Source organism: Syngnathoides biaculeatus, chromosome 2, assembly GCF_019802595.1.
Source record: "Syngnathoides biaculeatus isolate LvHL_M chromosome 2, ASM1980259v1, whole genome shotgun sequence".
Taxonomy (NCBI): domain Eukaryota; kingdom Metazoa; phylum Chordata; class Actinopteri; order Syngnathiformes; family Syngnathidae; genus Syngnathoides; species Syngnathoides biaculeatus.
The window spans coordinates 30,677,655-30,693,932 of NC_084641.1; the positions used below are offsets into that span (position 1 = coordinate 30,677,655).

Sequence of the window (16,278 nt, forward strand, 5' to 3'; positions counted from 1 at the left end):
TGTTGTATTTTCATCATCGTCGTGCTTAGAAATGATGTAACAGTTGATCACCGTGTGACCTTCCCTCCAATGACGGAATTTGCGGGGTTAAATGTGGTGTGCGTCCACAATGGGCTGCCTTGATTCCAAACAATGGCGAATTGAGTAAACGCCGCACGGTGCCAGCCACAGTTACGATACGAGGTCAGTAAGAAAGACGTCGCTGCGTCGAAAATCGACCTCGTCGTCATAAAAAAAAAAAAGTTTCATACGGGATGTCGTCAGATGGGCGACGCGCTCGTCTTGCTTCAAATTGTGGCCTTGAGTTGCGCTGTGGCGTCACAGCGCCGACCACGTTAGATGTAAATATATACTTTTTTTTTTTTTTTTTTTTGCATTTGACAATGGATTTATGATCCCGACCCCGGCGTAGCAGTTTTCGGGCGAACCTCGTCGACCTTTATGTCTTTTTCCGGCACGCTGGAGGAGATGCTTAACCACGCTGAGGATGAGAAGGAAGGAGGGTTCTGGTTTCCACGGCAACTAGGAGAAAGGAAGCGAAAGGAGCAGCGTGAGTACTTTGAGGTAAATTCCTGGACATGCAAATTGGATAAACAAATTCATCCGCCATAAACTTCGCCTTGCTTTTGTGCTCGAGTTCGCTTCCTTGGCCGGGATTGAATGATGTCACAAAAAGTGGGCCGGCCCCGAAAGTGCATCCAGATGATAAGATAAGAAATATGAAAGAATGATTGGATGGAGGCGGCACGGTGGAGCGGCTGGAAAGCGTCGGCCTCACAGTTCTGAAGTCCCGGGTTCAATCCCGGACACGCCTTTGTGGAGTTTGCATGTTCTCCCCGTGCCTGCGTGGGTTTTCTCCCGGCGGGCACGCCAGTTTCCTCCCGCATCCCAAAAACACGCGACATTAATTGGACACCCTAAATTGCCCCTAGGTGTGACTGTGAGTGCGGCTGTTTGTCTCGACGTGCCCTCCGATTGGTTGGCGACCAGTTGAGGGTGTACCCCGCCCGTCGACAGCTGGGATAGGCTCCAGCACTCCCGCGACCCTCGTGAGGATAAGCGGCTAAGAATGTGGATGATTGGATCAACTGCCGTTCTGTTCAAAAGGCTCCGTTTTCTTTTGGTTTCCATCACAAAGTATTCAGTACGTCGTCACTCTTCAGTGCCAACATTAACAGTTTTACAATCTCATAGCATACGTACATTGAATGTCAAATTCATATTCATCTTGTTACTTATGCATAACATATTGGACCTTACAAAGTGCTGCTTTCTCCTGATAGATTTATTGATCCACTTTGACCTCAGAACTGGGAGGCGGACGCTCAAAGCTGTCTTTGTAGTGTATTCTATTAAACGTAGGTTGAAGATGATTTGCAAAACATGTTATCCTGTTATTATGTTTATGTTTAACACAATTGGGTTTGTACTGTCCTGGAAATACAGTATGCCTTCGCCATAAAGCAAGCAACATCCTTCCATATCTCGCTATGTTCTCCGTCCGAGTATTTAAACGTCACAAGTTCCAGTCACTCATCTTTGGTGCGGGCAGCGTGGGATCGATTACCCACTCGGTGGCGGTGTCGATATGTGCACTGCTGGTCGCGGTCTGCCTTTCACCTGAAGCGACCCCTGTGAGGACGAGCGGCTCGGAAAATGGACGGAAGTTTCATTTACTACTACTACTACTAACTACTGAAGTATTGTGAAAAAATATGATAGCTGTGGGGTGTTTTTCCCGGCTGCACCTTCTGGTGTCCTGCTCGACTGGACAGTCCTTAGTCCAGTGGCCCCCCCCCCAACACAATGACAGCAAAGTGTAAGTGATATTGGCAGAAACCCCCCCACCCCATTGAAGCTTTCGGCCGCACGCGAGACAATCCTGTCGTCACTGAGCCACCCCCACCCCCCCCCAGCCCAACCTCCCCTCGGCGTCGGCTCGCCTGTGCAGTGCGGTGCATGGCACTGACCTCCACTGGCGGCTCTCAAGTGGGCCGAGGCCACGCTGGTCCTGGCAGGCCCCTTCAGCCTTCGGTGGTTTCTCCCAGTGACGCGTTCAAATGATGATTTTTCTACGTTTAAAGTTGTGATCCCGCTTCACATTTTTGTGAGGGTGAGGGTGCCCCGAAGCCCCCACATGACCGCAAGCTTGATATCGCTGTCGTGTGGTGAGGATACGTCCAAAACAAACATTTGGATTCTTTTAGGTCCGAGAAGGGAGATAACAGTTGAGGTATTTTCAAGCGATGGGGCTCGTTGCCCGGGGGAGTCATGACGCTCGAGGACCGCCGCATGCAAATTGCATGTGAGAGAAACAAACATTGCTTTCATACCGGACTCGGCAGCTCTTCGGAGAACAATCGAGCCCACATTTAGATGGCATCAAAAGCAGCAGGAATGCGAGTTGGCCCGCTTGGGAGTTGTTATCGTATGCGTCGCTGGCAATCGCACTTACTCGAATTGGAAACCGCATGAGTTCTCGCGCCCAAGCTCGCCTCCGTGAAACGATTTCAAATTGCTTCCCGTTGCCGCCCGTTGTCTTCGGACCGGTCCGTTCGTACGCGGTCTTCGCGCATTGCGGCTGACGGGCAAACATTCGAGGGCGACTCCGGTGAGAGACGAACAACGAAGAGCAGAGACGGAGGTGGAGGTGGTCGTACGGCCCCCGTTCATTATTCATGAGCTGGGGCAGAAGCGCCGTGTCGTCGGCGGCGGCAGTGACGGACACGACCTCGGTCGCTGGGGTGCGACGCTGCTGCGATTTGGCGCAGTACACAAAGAAGAGTTCTTGAATTATGACCACTTGGATAGGGAGGAGACTCGCATGAGGAAGGTAAGCACAAATACCGGCTCTGGTACTTTTCTTACAGGGCACTCGATGAATTCTACTCACGTGTCTCATAAATGCGATCTAAAACCCTGATCTTGGGATGTCCATTTTTTGCAAAGTTGACAAAGTTAGTCGGCCCGAATGGAATACGTCGCGAGTACCAGCTGATATTGATAAGTCAAATGATGACATGTCTTATCTTGACTGAATTCTCGTACTGATTAACAAGCGCTCCGCTGCACTATCAATCGTATTTTACACAGTCTCGGATCGTTGATATCGTTTTCCCTGTATTGACACTTCGCAGTATTGGAGCAATACCACAACCCATTTTTAGTGACCTCATCCCTCAAGAAAAAGACACCACTAGTATCTTTTGCACACATGTACCCAGCATACCAAACGAGCAGAATTCACCACATTTTTCACCATCTTATACAAACATTTGACAATAGCAAGCAAAACAAAGCGCAAACAAACAACGAGCCATCTGAGAGTATCTTAGTGTGTCTGCACAATCAAAGTTAAAATGGGTTTGGCCTTCACTAGCTTGTAGCAACTAGCAGCCGGCATGCTAACGCGAGCTAGCCAAATGGCGCAACAACGAAGTCGTTGGGCCTGATAAATTCCTCGTACTACGAGAACCTACGTTTGTCGGTCTTTACCTCCTGAAATCGAATGCCAACACGAGAGAATCTAAAAACTGAATCTTTTTTCGGGGTCCTTACTTACTCGGGTAATGAATGTTCCCAAACAGTAATCGTCACTGATGTCTTTGGATTCAGAGTTTGCGACGAGCCGAGTAAAGATGGGCACGTCGCTCCGTCCGGCACTGTTGATGCTCTTCTGGCAAAGCGTTTGGGCTTTGGACGTCCCTCCGGAAAGTGAGTCCATGACTTCCTTTCCCGCTCGGACTTTGTGATATGCGTAATAATCTTCTGGTTTTGACGCCCACGCTCATTCCTTTCCCGCCCGCAGTCCGACAACCGCCGAGCATCCTAAAGCAGTCAATGAAGGAGCATATTGTTGACCCCAAAGACGTCATGGTCATCGAGTGCGAGGCCAAGGGAAACCCGCATCCAATGTAAGCGGCGGACGCGGCCCGTTGCGGAGCGTTTTGGATTCGAAACCCTTTCAACCGAGCTCTTTTTCACGCTTTGCTCAATCGCAAAGTTTCTCATGGAGGCGCAACGGGAAGTATTTCAACGTGGCACGGGACCCGCAGACAACCATGCGCAGGCGCTCGGGGACGCTGGACATCGCCGCCTGGAACAATCCAGAACAGTACGAGGCAGAGTATCAGTGCATCGCCTCCAATGAGTACGGCTCGGCGTACTCTCATCGGATCAGACTCCAACTCTACAGTAGGTTGAAAAAGTCCATTGTTTGCATCCGTCTTATTTATTCAGCGCGTTCAAATTCCTCCTGAGAGACACCATGCAGTTAGTCATCCAAACGCAAGGTAGAAGGAGACAGACGGACAGACAGAAAGACAGACAGGCAGTCTTTCCACAGCAACAAGACGATGTGGCCACACTCATTTTGGACAACGAGGCGCTTAAAGCAACCAATCCATCGGAACAGCCCAAGGGAAGATTCATTTTTACGCCGTAACCCGAGCTAGCTAACTAACTGCTAACTAGTTAGCTAGCTAACCACACGTCGCATAGCACCTCTGATGGGAACGAATGCGGGGCAGGGGGCGACTCTCCCATTGTCGAACAATGTTTTAGCCAACCCCACCAAAAAAAAAATATATATATATATATATATATATATATATATATATATATATATATCTCCACAATTGAGTTCTCAGTCTTTGCACATTTTCAGCAATTATCGTCACTTATAATCTATTTAGAAACAAATCTATGAATTCACTTGACCCAATCTTTAAGTGTCGGCACAGTGACGCAACTGGTTAGAGCGTCGCCCTCACGGTTCTGAGGACTGGGGTTCGAATCCAATTTTCTCCAGGGTGGGACTCCAGTTTCCTCCCACTTCCCAAAAACACGCAACATTAATTGGACACGCTAAAGCAGGCGTGCTCAATGCGTCGAGCTGCCGAGGCAATTTTGGTTGGTCACGTGACGCCTCGCCTCACTTCCTGTTATCTACTCTCTGATTGGCTACACTTGTCCAAGCGTCCTCAGTTGTGAAACGATGAGATTTTAGTTAGAGGCATTAACTAAGGCCGGAAAAAAATATTTTCATTCATATGATCAGTTCAAACAGATAAATGACAAACCTTCATTTATTTTAATAATGGAAATTGTCCCTTGAAGTGGGGAAAAACTGCATGGTTAGGTGGATATTTCGCAAGACGCCCTTTGGCTATTTAGTTCAATTTCTGGAAATTGAATGGAAAGTGACGGCTTTTTGTGTGTGTGTGTGTGTGCGTGTGTGCGTGCGCCTGTCCAGGGGCTCCCGTGTGGCCGAGGGAGATCGTGGAACCGGTGGTGATTAGCGCTGGTTCACCTTTGGTCCTGTCCTGTGACCCTCCGGCAGGGCCACCTAAACCGGAAACCTACTGGATGTCTAGCTGTAAGTCTTCCGATACAATTGAGACCTTGACGCTCTGAAAGTGGGACGTACGTGACGTACACCCCTTCTAACTCTACCCACCACACCGCCAGGCCAGGGTGAACTCTTCCAGATTGACCTCTCCAGTATTTGTGCCATGTAATTGATTGCGAATCACTAAAACCAATGGGCAGCTGTTGTATTTGAGACCAGAAGAAGACGAACACACAACCACAATTTCATTGAAGTAATTCCAGGAACTGAAGAGTTTTACAGGTTCACCCCATCGGCGGCTGAGCGTCTCGTGACTGAGATGAACCATTGTGACGTGGACTGGACTGAGCAGACAGTATTTATTCCATTTCAGGCTCCTACGCCAGACCCTTCAACTGGCCGATTCAAACGGCGTTCCCCACCATGCACGCCGTGCGGCAGGACCGTCGGGTGTCCATGGGGGTCAACGGGGACCTGTACTTCTCCAACGTCCTACTCGACGACTCTGCCTCGGACTTCTGCTGTAGCGCCCGCTTCCCCTACAAGAATGCAATCCAGCAAAAGATGCCGGTAGTCGTCAAGGTTCTCACGAGTAAGTAGGAATATGGACCCACCTTTCAATCTGGTCCACCGTTTCTTCTTTTACCCCCATTAATACTGGTAAGTCATAGGTGGCTATGTTATGTATTGCTCTTTACTCAGGTTTATCATAGAATCTACTGTCTGGTCCGGTAATATTCCCACTGACTTAGGTGGTCCAAGATCACCATGACACTAACAGAGACACTTCATGCTTACAATCCAGTTATTTGAGGTTAGAAAGAATACTTTGTGGTTCTGCTAGATTCCTGAGTAGACACGGGTCAAACCCACACGGGCAGGCAGGTTTTTATCCGGTCCGTTGCCGTTTCAGCCCAGGCCGTGGTGGAGGCTGCCCCCACCTGGCTGTCTCCAACCGGATCGTCCAGTTCTGTTCTGGTCCTGCTGGGGGAGGAACTACTGCTGGAGTGTATTGCTGCAGGAGTGTGAGTGTCTTCCAAGGTTGTCAGGTACAGCCCGAGTCTCAACCTGGACAAGGAAGTCTTTGCTTCTCTTTACTCTTCAATCAATATAAATGGAAGACGAGAAGAGAAGAGAAGCAGCAATCCAAAAATCAATACTGCGAAAATGTCGGAGCTCATTACACTGGACAGCAATTCCAAAGCTCTCTTTGCCAGGAAAGTCAGACGATACATGATTTAATGAATAGAAGAGACACAATAAGGTCGGTGTCACGTTGAGATTTTAACGGCTTGATCATCCTCTAGGCCAACTCCTCATATTAGCTGGACAAAGGATGGCGAAGACTTGGCACTGACCCCACGCATTCAAATCAAACGCTTCAACAAGATGCTTGAAATCCCGAAGGCAACTTTCCAGGACGCGGGCGAGTACGTCTGCACCGCGACCAACAAGATCGGCTCCGTTCAGCACACGTTAAGCGTCACAGTCAAAGGTGAGGACCGGACGGTAACTTTCCTTAGGCCGGGCTACCATTCCAGAAACTGACAAGAGTTCCTTGGACAGCGGCTCCGTTCTGGCTAGAAAAGCCTGAAAATTTAGTTTTGGCTCCGGAGGAAAGCGGCCGCTTGCTGTGCCGCTCTGACGGCGCTCCTCGTCCCGCAATCAGCTGGTTCGTCAACGGAGAACCAATTGAGGGTAGGTTTTCCCAGACGTGAGCCATTCAACGAGCTTCACAAGTCGGGCTAAATGGTCTCCTTTGGTTCTCGGGTCTCCGCAAGCTGCCACGCCACAAGCCAACAGACACGTGTCGGGGGATACGCTAACCCTCAGCGGCGTGACCGCCACGGACACGGCCGTCTACCAGTGCAACGCCTCAAATCCGTTTGGCTACTTGTTGGCCAATGCTTTTGTCAACGTTTTGCGTGAGTACCTTTCGTGTCATTTGTCTGCAAACCCTCAATCATGTGAAAATTGCTCAGGTGACCTGACTTCAGCTCCCTCACATCGTCTTACATTAGATAACCTTTACATTCTCTGATTTTTTTCGTGGGTAATATACAACACTTATTTCGCGAATGTGGGAAAGCGACTAAAAGAGAGTGCTCAAGAGGTACTTTGACCTCAGCGCATCCAGCCATTTTCATTCAACCTCGTTCGATGCGATTTTTGGGGGGATTTCAGGCTCATTCATGGCTCGACTGCTGGGCGGGTGGATGCAAAAACCGGTGCATCTCGATTTTTAGTGCAAGCATACCTAGTGATGAAGCATTTCAATGCATATCAGCAAAACTCTACAGAAAACCAATTTATGATGAGCAGTGGTGGTCAACGTTGCTGTGAGGTGTGTCGCATGGACGGAGATGCCGTTGTCGTCATTTCCCCACCGCCCTCCACGCGCACACTTTTTCAACACTTGGAACGCTACTCGGTGTGGGTTATTATGGGGTGGGGGGCAGAAAGAGAGGGAGAGAGTGAAGGAGGAGAGAGACAGAAAGAGAGGGGGGGAGAGAGAGAGAGACAACGAGAGAAAGAGGAACTGAGGGAGAGAGAGAGAAAGAGAGGGAGAAAAAGGGGGAGAGGGAGAGAGGGAGAAAAAGGGGGAGAGGGAGAGAGGGAGAAAGTGGTAGAGTGAGACACAGAGAGAGAGAGGGAGATACAGAGAGAGAGAGAGAGAGAGAGGAGAGAGAGAGAGAGACAGAGAGGGCGAGAGAAATAAGAGAGAGACAGAAAGAGAGGGAGAGTCGGGGAGAGAGAGAGAGAGAGAGACAACAAGAGAAAGAAGAACAGAGGGAGAGAGAGAAACTGGGAGATACAGAGAGACAGAAAGAGGGAGAAAAAGGGGGAGGGGGTGAGAGGGGGGAAAGAGGTAGAGAGAGTGAGACACACAGAGAGAGGGAGAGAGAGAAAGAGGAGAGAGACAGAAAGAGAGGGAGAGTCAGGGAAAGAGAGAGACAGACAGCGAGAGAAAGAGGGAGAGAGAGAGAAAGATGGAGATACAAAGAGGGAGAAAAAGGGGGAGAGGGTGGAAAGAGAGGTACAGAGAGATAGAGAGCGAGAGAAAGAGATAGAGAGCGTTAGACACACAGAGAGAGAGGAGAGAGAAGAGAGACAGAAAGAGAGGGAGAAACAGGGGGAGATGGAGAGAGGGGGAAAGAAAGAGAGGCAGAGAGAGAAAGAGGTCGAGAGAGTGAGACACAGAGAGAAAGAGAGAGAGAGAGAGAGAGAGAGAGGGGGGGGAGAAAGAGAGAAAGAGAGCCAGAGCGTTCCGCGCTTTGCTTGTGTGACTTTTAAGGGTTTTAAGAGTGAGTCAGGAATCCTCTTGGATGTTTGATTGTCCCGATTCCCGAGCAGACACCTCGCGCATCCACTGTTAGCGCTCTGCCAGGAATCGGGGCACAGGTCAAAGGTCGGCATCCCCTGGAGTGCAGGAATAGAAAAGTGTGACCAAATTCTTGAAAAATGAATCTGTTGTTTGACAGACGCCAGGGCCCGCATTCTCGGGGTGAAGAATGAACTCATCAAGGTGGTGGAGGGCGGTCGCACCTTCTTGGACTGCCGCTACTTCGGCTCTCCGGTGCCCGACCTGCGATGGTGAGCGGGCGCGGTTTGCCGCTTTCGCCCGCCGATCAAAAGCGGATCGCTGTGACGCGTCCGTTCGCTGGCGCAGGTCCAAACACGGGCAGGGCAACCTGGAGGGAAATCGTTTCCAGACGCACAGCAACGGCACGCTGGAGATTCGGCGCACAAACGCGGAGGACCAGGGAATTTACGTGTGTGCCGTCAGCAACGTGGCCGGTCGCGACGAGAGTCAAGTTCGTGTTGAGGTCAAAGGTGAGCTGAGCAAACACGCCGCAATATTTACCTTCCGTTCACCGCGGTGGCTCACTGAGAGCTGCAGTCATATTTCCACATGAGGGGTGCGTCTTTTCTTGTACACCGAGAAGATCCCGTACAGAGTAAGCAACCCGAAAGGCATCCAAAGTCTCCAGCGCTACAAACGCAGCTGGCATCTGCCAAATCCTTTGAAGTGAAGACACTGCAATGAACGTGCGTGCCGGAACGTTTTCGGGACAGATGCAAAGACCCCCGACTGGTCGGACCTTTGCTTGGGTCGGAGCACATTGGTGACCTTTGTCATATGGGCCTGCCGGTCCAGCCCCGGCTGGGCGGGTCCCAGCACACCGGCGCTGATTAGGAGGCGCACACCTGCGCCTCATCCTCGTTGATTAACCCCTGCATTTATAGGACCCGGGCGACCACTGGTCCTCGCCAGATCGTCGCAAATCATGCCCCGTTCCCGCACTCCCGTATTCTTGATCGTGAACCCTGGTGTACCGACCTCCGCCGTAAGCCTGACGTCTTTGACACTCCTGCCTTCTCCGATCGATCTCCCGTGTGCCGACCCCAGCCTGCCCGCGGACCTGCTCTCTACGCCCGACGTCCTGACTACCGCTGCTCCACTTGACTGTCTTCCTGATCCCCGACTCTGGACCGGATAAACACTTTTCCCAAACTGCCTCTGCGTCTCCGGAGTCCTGCATTTGAATCCTCCTCGTGACAACCTTGGGCGGCGAGCCACAGGCTGCTTTTCTAAACCAAGCCAAAGAGAGAGATCAGATTCCGTAAATGAGCCTCTGTGGTAAAATTTCCATGACATAAACGCCTCTTTCACACGAACGTACGTGCTGATATTGTGCAAGTGGTCGGAACGATTGCGGCTGCTCTGCGATTTATCAAAAGGGCACAGCTCTCAACTTTTTTTTTTTTTGTTCCCAGAACCTACCCTGATCACCAAAAGACCGCAGGATACGAAAGTCATCCGCGGAAGCGACGTGCGTCTGGAATGCGGCGTGAAAGCCGACGTCACGACTCCCGTCACGACCGACTGGTTGAAAGACAAAAAACCGCTCACGTTAGGACGGAGGTGTGGCATCTTTCGACTTCAAAACCTGTTGACGTGATGACATCGCAAGGCCCTCAGATGTCTCCTGCTGTCTTTTTACGTGTGAACATCTCAGAATATCCCTGGATGAATCGAATTTGGTCATCAGCAACGCAAACGGGCGCGACGCCGGCGTCTACACGTGCGTCATCGAGAGTGAACTGGACCAAAAGACGGCATCGGCGCGCCTCACGGTGATGGGTACGCCGTATTCCCCAAAGCGACGCAGCGCGTCGGGATCTTCACGCCGGCGTCACGCGTGCTCGTGTGTCTGTGCGTAGATTATCCGGATCCTCCCAGCAAACTGGAGCTGTCGGATCCGTACGAGCGTACCGTCAGACTCACGTGGCTCCCTGGCGACAGCAACTTCAGCCCCATTACAGGTGCGAGTTGTGACCTCGGATGCGTCGGGGTGCAACCGAGGCGTCTCCATATTTTGGTTTTATGACATTTGTGGTGCCGCACGGTGGGAAGCCCAGGGTTCCGCCCATTTCAATTTGACCCCGACGGTCCAGAATGTGATTCTGCTTTCTGGGCTTTGTTGTTATTTTGCTTAAGTTTTTTTTTTTTTTTTTTTTTTACATTTACATTTTTTTCCCCGATAAAAAACGGTCTACTATCTGACGTAGAGTCCGCGTCGCTAATTCTCATTTGTGGTCATTAAATTGCCCAGTTCAGATTTGAAAGGACGGCAACGGAAAAGCCTCACTTTTGCTTTTATCTGCGTGTTCTTCAGAATACTTGGTCCAATATGATGATGACGACTGGTTACCCGGAAAGTGGAAGAACTTGTCCACATACCCCGGAAGCCTGACCTCTGTCGTTCTGCACCTTTCGCCGTTCACGTACTACGAGTTCCGAGTCATCGCCATCAACGAAATTGGCCCGAGTCGCCCGAGTCGCCCGTCGATGCGCTTCCAGACCAGCGGTGCACGTGGGTTTCATGCTCCCCCGCTGGGGAGAGTTACACCCTCACCATTTACAATCGCTACCGGTTTTATCGGTACTACGTCAAGTTTCAGTTCAAGCTAGATGTTTGAATCTCAAGAAAGATCGAGCTAGCCGTGTAAATAATTGCTCCACAGCTCCAGATGTCATCCCGAAGAATGTAAAAGGAGTTGGAACCTGGACTAACAACATGGAGATCAGCTGGGAGGTAAAAGACACTTGAATGAGAGGAAGTTGTTGCACGGACCCCCGTCAGGCTAACGCGACGCCGCTGCGGTCTCCGCTTCCAGCCTCTAACTTACAGAGAGTGGAACGGGCCTCACCTCAAGTATCTGGTCTGGTGGCGAAGGAGAGATTCCAGAGAGGAGTGGAAGAACGGCACCACCAAATGGCTGAAATATTATATTTACGACGCGGATACATTTACTCCTTACGAGCTCAAGGTCCAGGCCGTGAACGACTTCGGTCTCGGTCCGGAGTCTCCCGTTGTCATCGGTTACTCAGGGGAAGATCGTAAGTTCCGCCGTTGGGCTCAGTCATCGTTTGAATGTGGATTTCCAGCACACTGACGGAACTAGCGGCCATTTTCTCAGCCGAGCGCAATCAACTTTCCGTCTTCCCGCAGGTCCCGTTAGTGCGCCCCAAAACCTGCGACTGTCAGACATTCGGAGCACACGGGTGACTCTACACTGGGACCCGGTGGCGCAGAGCTCCATCATGGGACAACTCAAAGAATACAAGGTTTGTTGACCGGACGCACAGACTGAGGGCTTGATGCGATGTCACTGCTGTTGCTGGAAACGTGCAAAGACAAGAGCGTTAAAATTGCTGTTGTCAGTTTTCCTGATTTTTTTTTTTGGGGGGGGGCTTCCGTTAGCGTCAGCGCTTATCTGGCACACTTGCAAGGTCCAGTCAGCCAGCTAACTAGCTAGACCAAAAGCCCGAGAAATGCATCAACTGCCGTTGCGGTTTCTGAGGTCCTCGTTGTCGGGCATCAGCGTGCGCATGTCGCGCAAAAAGATGCAAGCATGAGGGTTACTTATTTTAAAAAGTCACGTGGGCATGGATTCTGCCTTTTTTTGTCACTCAAATTTGGCGTGTTATGTCAGGTTCACCAGAAATCTGTATTTTCACTCCACAGGGATGTTTTTTTTTTATGCTAGTACGCTAGTCAGCCAAATATTGTTAATTTCATTTTGCTCTCTTTCGAGTGTGCTCGTTTCCAATCCGATTTGTCATGGACTCTTCATTCAGTGTTTTGACATAACTGCTGACTGTGACATGAAAATGGATATTTTCTATTAGCATTTTTCGCCTACTTATCATGGATTTTTCATCTTGTTTGTCTAACTTCTGAAAAAAAAAAAAAAAAAAAAACCCTAAATTCACTCATCCCATTCCCGAGCTGCCGCCCCAAACTGAGCACGCAGCGGTTGCCGCCTGGTTCTGGTTGGTCCTTGCAGGTCTACTTCTGGAGGGACAGCAGCCAGCTGAGGCGGCTGAGAGTCAACAGAGCGATGAGGTCCCAAGTGTTTGCAGACGCCGGTCCCGAGCCTTCGGGGGTTCTCGCGGAGCTCGTCCCTTACAGCAACTACAAGATGTACATCGTGGTGGCCAACAGTCGATACGAAGGGCCGGCCAGCAACAGTGTACACTTTTCGACACCCGAGGGAGGTAGGAAATGTCGAAAGGGTGCGGTTGCACTGAAACTCATCACGCTGCGTTTTTGGCTCCAGTCCCGTCGGCTCCCACATCCTTCAGGATCCAGCAACGACACCTCGACAGCATTTACGTGGACTGGGAGCTGCCGGCCGAACCCAACGGGATTATCAGCGGATACTCCCTCAAGTACCAGACAGGTGATTATCCGCTGACAGCGGATCGGGAAGTTTTCTTGCATTCTCCCATCGGGATTTCCTGCCGCTCTGCAGTGAACGCCACCAAGGGAGAGGAGCAGAGAGTGGAGGAGTTCCTCGCCAATGTTACGAGTTTCTCACTGCGCCGATACGACCGCTACACCCGATACCGATTCTCCGTAGCCGCTCGAACTCGAATGGGTCTGGGGGAGTGGCATACGGAGGAGTCGCCTCACTACACCACCGAGAGTAACTCTTTGCACGCTTGTCGGCTCGAGCGGGCGATTTTTGGGGTGACGTGTGCTTGGTCCTTCCGCAGTCTACGCCCAGGATCAGGTGGACATCTCCACTAAGGGCTGGTTCATCGGGATCATGTGCGCTGTGGCCCTCATCGTCCTCATGCTCCTCGTCGTGTGTTTCATTAAGAGAAGCCGAGGCGGCAAATACCCAGGTGGGTTCGAACCTCTGCAGATTGCCCACTTGTCGCGCAGTCAGTCTTCACGATCTTGTTTTGGTTTTTTGTTTTGTTTTGTTTTTTTCCCATAAATTGCAGTCCGGGAAAAGAAAGACATTTCCTTAGAACCCACGGATGACATCGATCAAGAGGGTTCCTTTGACTATCGGTAAGCGTAAGAGCAACCGCAGCCACAACTCTCTGAAAAATGTAGAAAAAATAATTGTTGGAGAATACAGTGCTACCTCTACTTACAAAATCAATTCCTTCCTGTAGTCGTTTCACAACGTGAATTGTTTTGGAAGCAGAAGCGCTTTTTACATGTAAATAGCCTAATCCGTTCCAAGCCCCCACCCCGCCAAAAATAAGCGTCCAAAGTGCATCATGTAAAGAATAATAAAAAATGATGTTCATTGAACTGTTGCGCTGGGTGAGAATGCAAAGAGAAGGGTGAATGACAGGTAAAATGCATCATGGGAGACAGAGGAGGAGGAGGTAAATATTTGACCTCCAAGAGAAAACATGCATATGAACGTACGCACGCGCACAACTTCATTCCACTAAAGTTTCTTGAGCCTGTGATGTAGAAAGAGCTGTCGAAAAAAAAACCCTGCAGAAAACAGGAACAAAAAAAACTCACCAAAAAAAATGTGTACTTTCCCAATGTGCGCTTGCTCGCGACAGCGCTCGGTGAAGAGTGTCAGACGGAAACAAAAAGCATCTTGGGTAAAGATAGCCAATGGAAGAGTAGCTCTATTACGCCTCACAGACCAAGAAACCGGATGTTTACGTTTGGTAAAATTCGAGGGCTGTATGTATATCCAGCGCCCATTTTCATCCTTTTGTAAGCTCAATTTTTTGTTACTAGAGTCGTTTGTAAGTAGAGGTACCACTCCAAAGGGCTTTATCATTTGGTCATGTCAAATCATCTTCCGTCATATTACTTCTGATAAAATGTGGAAGCGAAACACATTTCCGTCTGCAGAGCACCCGTCGCAATGTTTTGGACACGTCCTCCCTTCTCTTCCAGCGTTAGCGTATTTAGTTCTCTTCGCTCCGCAACTATGCGGAAATGAGCTGCTTGCAAGGCCGGTGACAGGAACCAATAGAAGTTCCCTTGTAAACAAACTGATAAGTCCAATTCCGCAGTGGCAGAGAGCAGCTTCTGTCCAAAATAATCACCCCGCGCAGATGCAAATCAAGCAAAAGTCAATATTTCCTGGATTAATGTGTTTTTCTTGCTTTGCCTTTATGTTCATCCTGCCCTCAACCATTTTCTTTGCTTGTGTACAACAAGGTCTCTTGAAAGGTATGAGCACAAAATGAGTTTTTCATGCAAAAAGTGGGCCTCCGATGAGTGAGCAACTGAGCAAATTGTTGTTTTCTGTACGACAGGATAACACGCGTCACAACCTTGCCCTACCCGCGCTGGTATGTACACGAGGTCAATCGCATTTAACTCGAGCTCTGCTTCTTCGCACTCGTTTCCAGATGGCCCCACAACGACATTGAAATTATTCTGTACACTTGTAGGGAGGACGAAAGAAGCCCACCTTCTAAGGAAGATCTTACCTCGAGAAGGTCAGAGAGTGACGACAGTCTGGTGGACTACGGGGACGGAGGAGACGTTCCGTACAGCGAGGACGGATCCTTCATCGGCCAGTACACGGCGCAGAGGAGAGACGTGAGGGACTTGGACTTTGGCGGGGGTCTGGAGCATCACTCGCCAGCGAACGCCATCTACTCGCTGGCTTGAGACTCTTCCTGAAAGGGAACTCGCGCGTGGACCGCCGGGACCAGCGGAAGTACGAGACGGTCCCGAAGCGGCTTTGACGGCTGGATAGCTGGGAAAACCGTCAAAATAGAAATAATGTGCATAATCGTGTGGAGACGTGAAAACCTGGAATGGAAAGTGATTCCCTTTATCATGTTGATTATGATACACACACACACATATATATATATATATATATATAAAAAGCATGGTCAAAACATGCCATCATACGTTGGTTTTATTTTGGGTTATCATCAACGGTGAACTCTTAAACCTTTGGCCAATAGTTTAACACCCGCTCATCTCGAGATATTCCCGATGACTAATGAAGAATTCCTGCCGCCGCCGCGCCTGTTGAGAAGCCAAATGGCGTCATAAATGGAATTGATTGTAACCTTTTTACTCACACGAGAGAAATGACTAATCTTGATTGTCGGATCGTTTATCTACATCGTGCCTGCCATATGTGACACTCGATACTGTATTGTAAATAAAGACTAAAATATTACTTTCTGGAGCAGTGACCACGTTCGATTCCACAGCTTCCTTTCCAAAGTTTGAGTGCCTGTAAAGTGAGCAGATAATGTGGACCACGGAGGGCGAAGTGATCGCGAGGGTGGACGACTTCAAATACTTGGGGGTCGGCAATCCGGAGCGATGGCGACTGCGGTAAGGAAGTGAAGAAACGGGGTTGGAACAGCTGGCGGAAGGTGTCTGGTGTTCTATGTGACAGAAGAGTCTCGGCTAGGATGAAGGGCAAAGTTTATAAAAAAAGGTGCTCAGTCCGGTCCTGGTGGACGGATTAGAGACGGTGGCAGGAAGCAGAGTGGGAGGTAGCAGAAAAAATGAAGATGTTGAGGTTCTCGCTTGGATAGGATTAGAAATGAGCTCATTAGAGGGACGGCCAAAGTTGGATGTTTTGGAGTCGAGGTTAGAGAGAGCAGACTTTGA

General features: G+C 49.9%; 1 protein-coding gene across 4 annotated transcripts; it reads left to right on the top strand.

The window, feature by feature from the left end:
* The first annotated feature begins 441 nt into the window (after positions 1 to 441).
* Positions 442 to 15,529, top strand: nfascb (neurofascin homolog (chicken) b). Of its 4 annotated transcripts, none has more exons than XM_061847159.1 (27): positions 442 to 550; positions 3,616 to 3,714; positions 3,809 to 3,914; positions 4,004 to 4,194; positions 5,255 to 5,377; positions 5,724 to 5,942; positions 6,264 to 6,375; positions 6,658 to 6,845; positions 6,917 to 7,048; positions 7,132 to 7,275; positions 8,833 to 8,944; positions 9,021 to 9,184; positions 10,130 to 10,277; positions 10,372 to 10,496; positions 10,577 to 10,678; positions 11,032 to 11,298; positions 11,381 to 11,451; positions 11,534 to 11,756; positions 11,869 to 11,984; positions 12,707 to 12,917; positions 12,980 to 13,102; positions 13,175 to 13,348; positions 13,419 to 13,550; positions 13,653 to 13,722; positions 14,851 to 14,862; positions 14,949 to 14,984; positions 15,087 to 15,529. In XM_061847159.1, the coding sequence occupies exons 1-27, from the start codon at positions 442 to 444 to the stop codon at positions 15,307 to 15,309; spliced, it is 3,732 nt and encodes a 1,243-aa protein (XP_061703143.1). In that variant the 3' UTR covers positions 15,310 to 15,529. The 4 variants fall into 4 exon arrangements, with proteins under 4 accessions (XP_061703143.1, XP_061703153.1, XP_061703160.1 ...); XM_061847169.1 differs by having other exon boundaries at positions 11,032 to 11,229; XM_061847176.1 differs by lacking the exon at positions 442 to 550 and adding an exon at positions 1,941 to 2,833 and having other exon boundaries at positions 3,588 to 3,714.
* Positions 15,530 to 16,278: the final 749 nt, after the last annotated feature.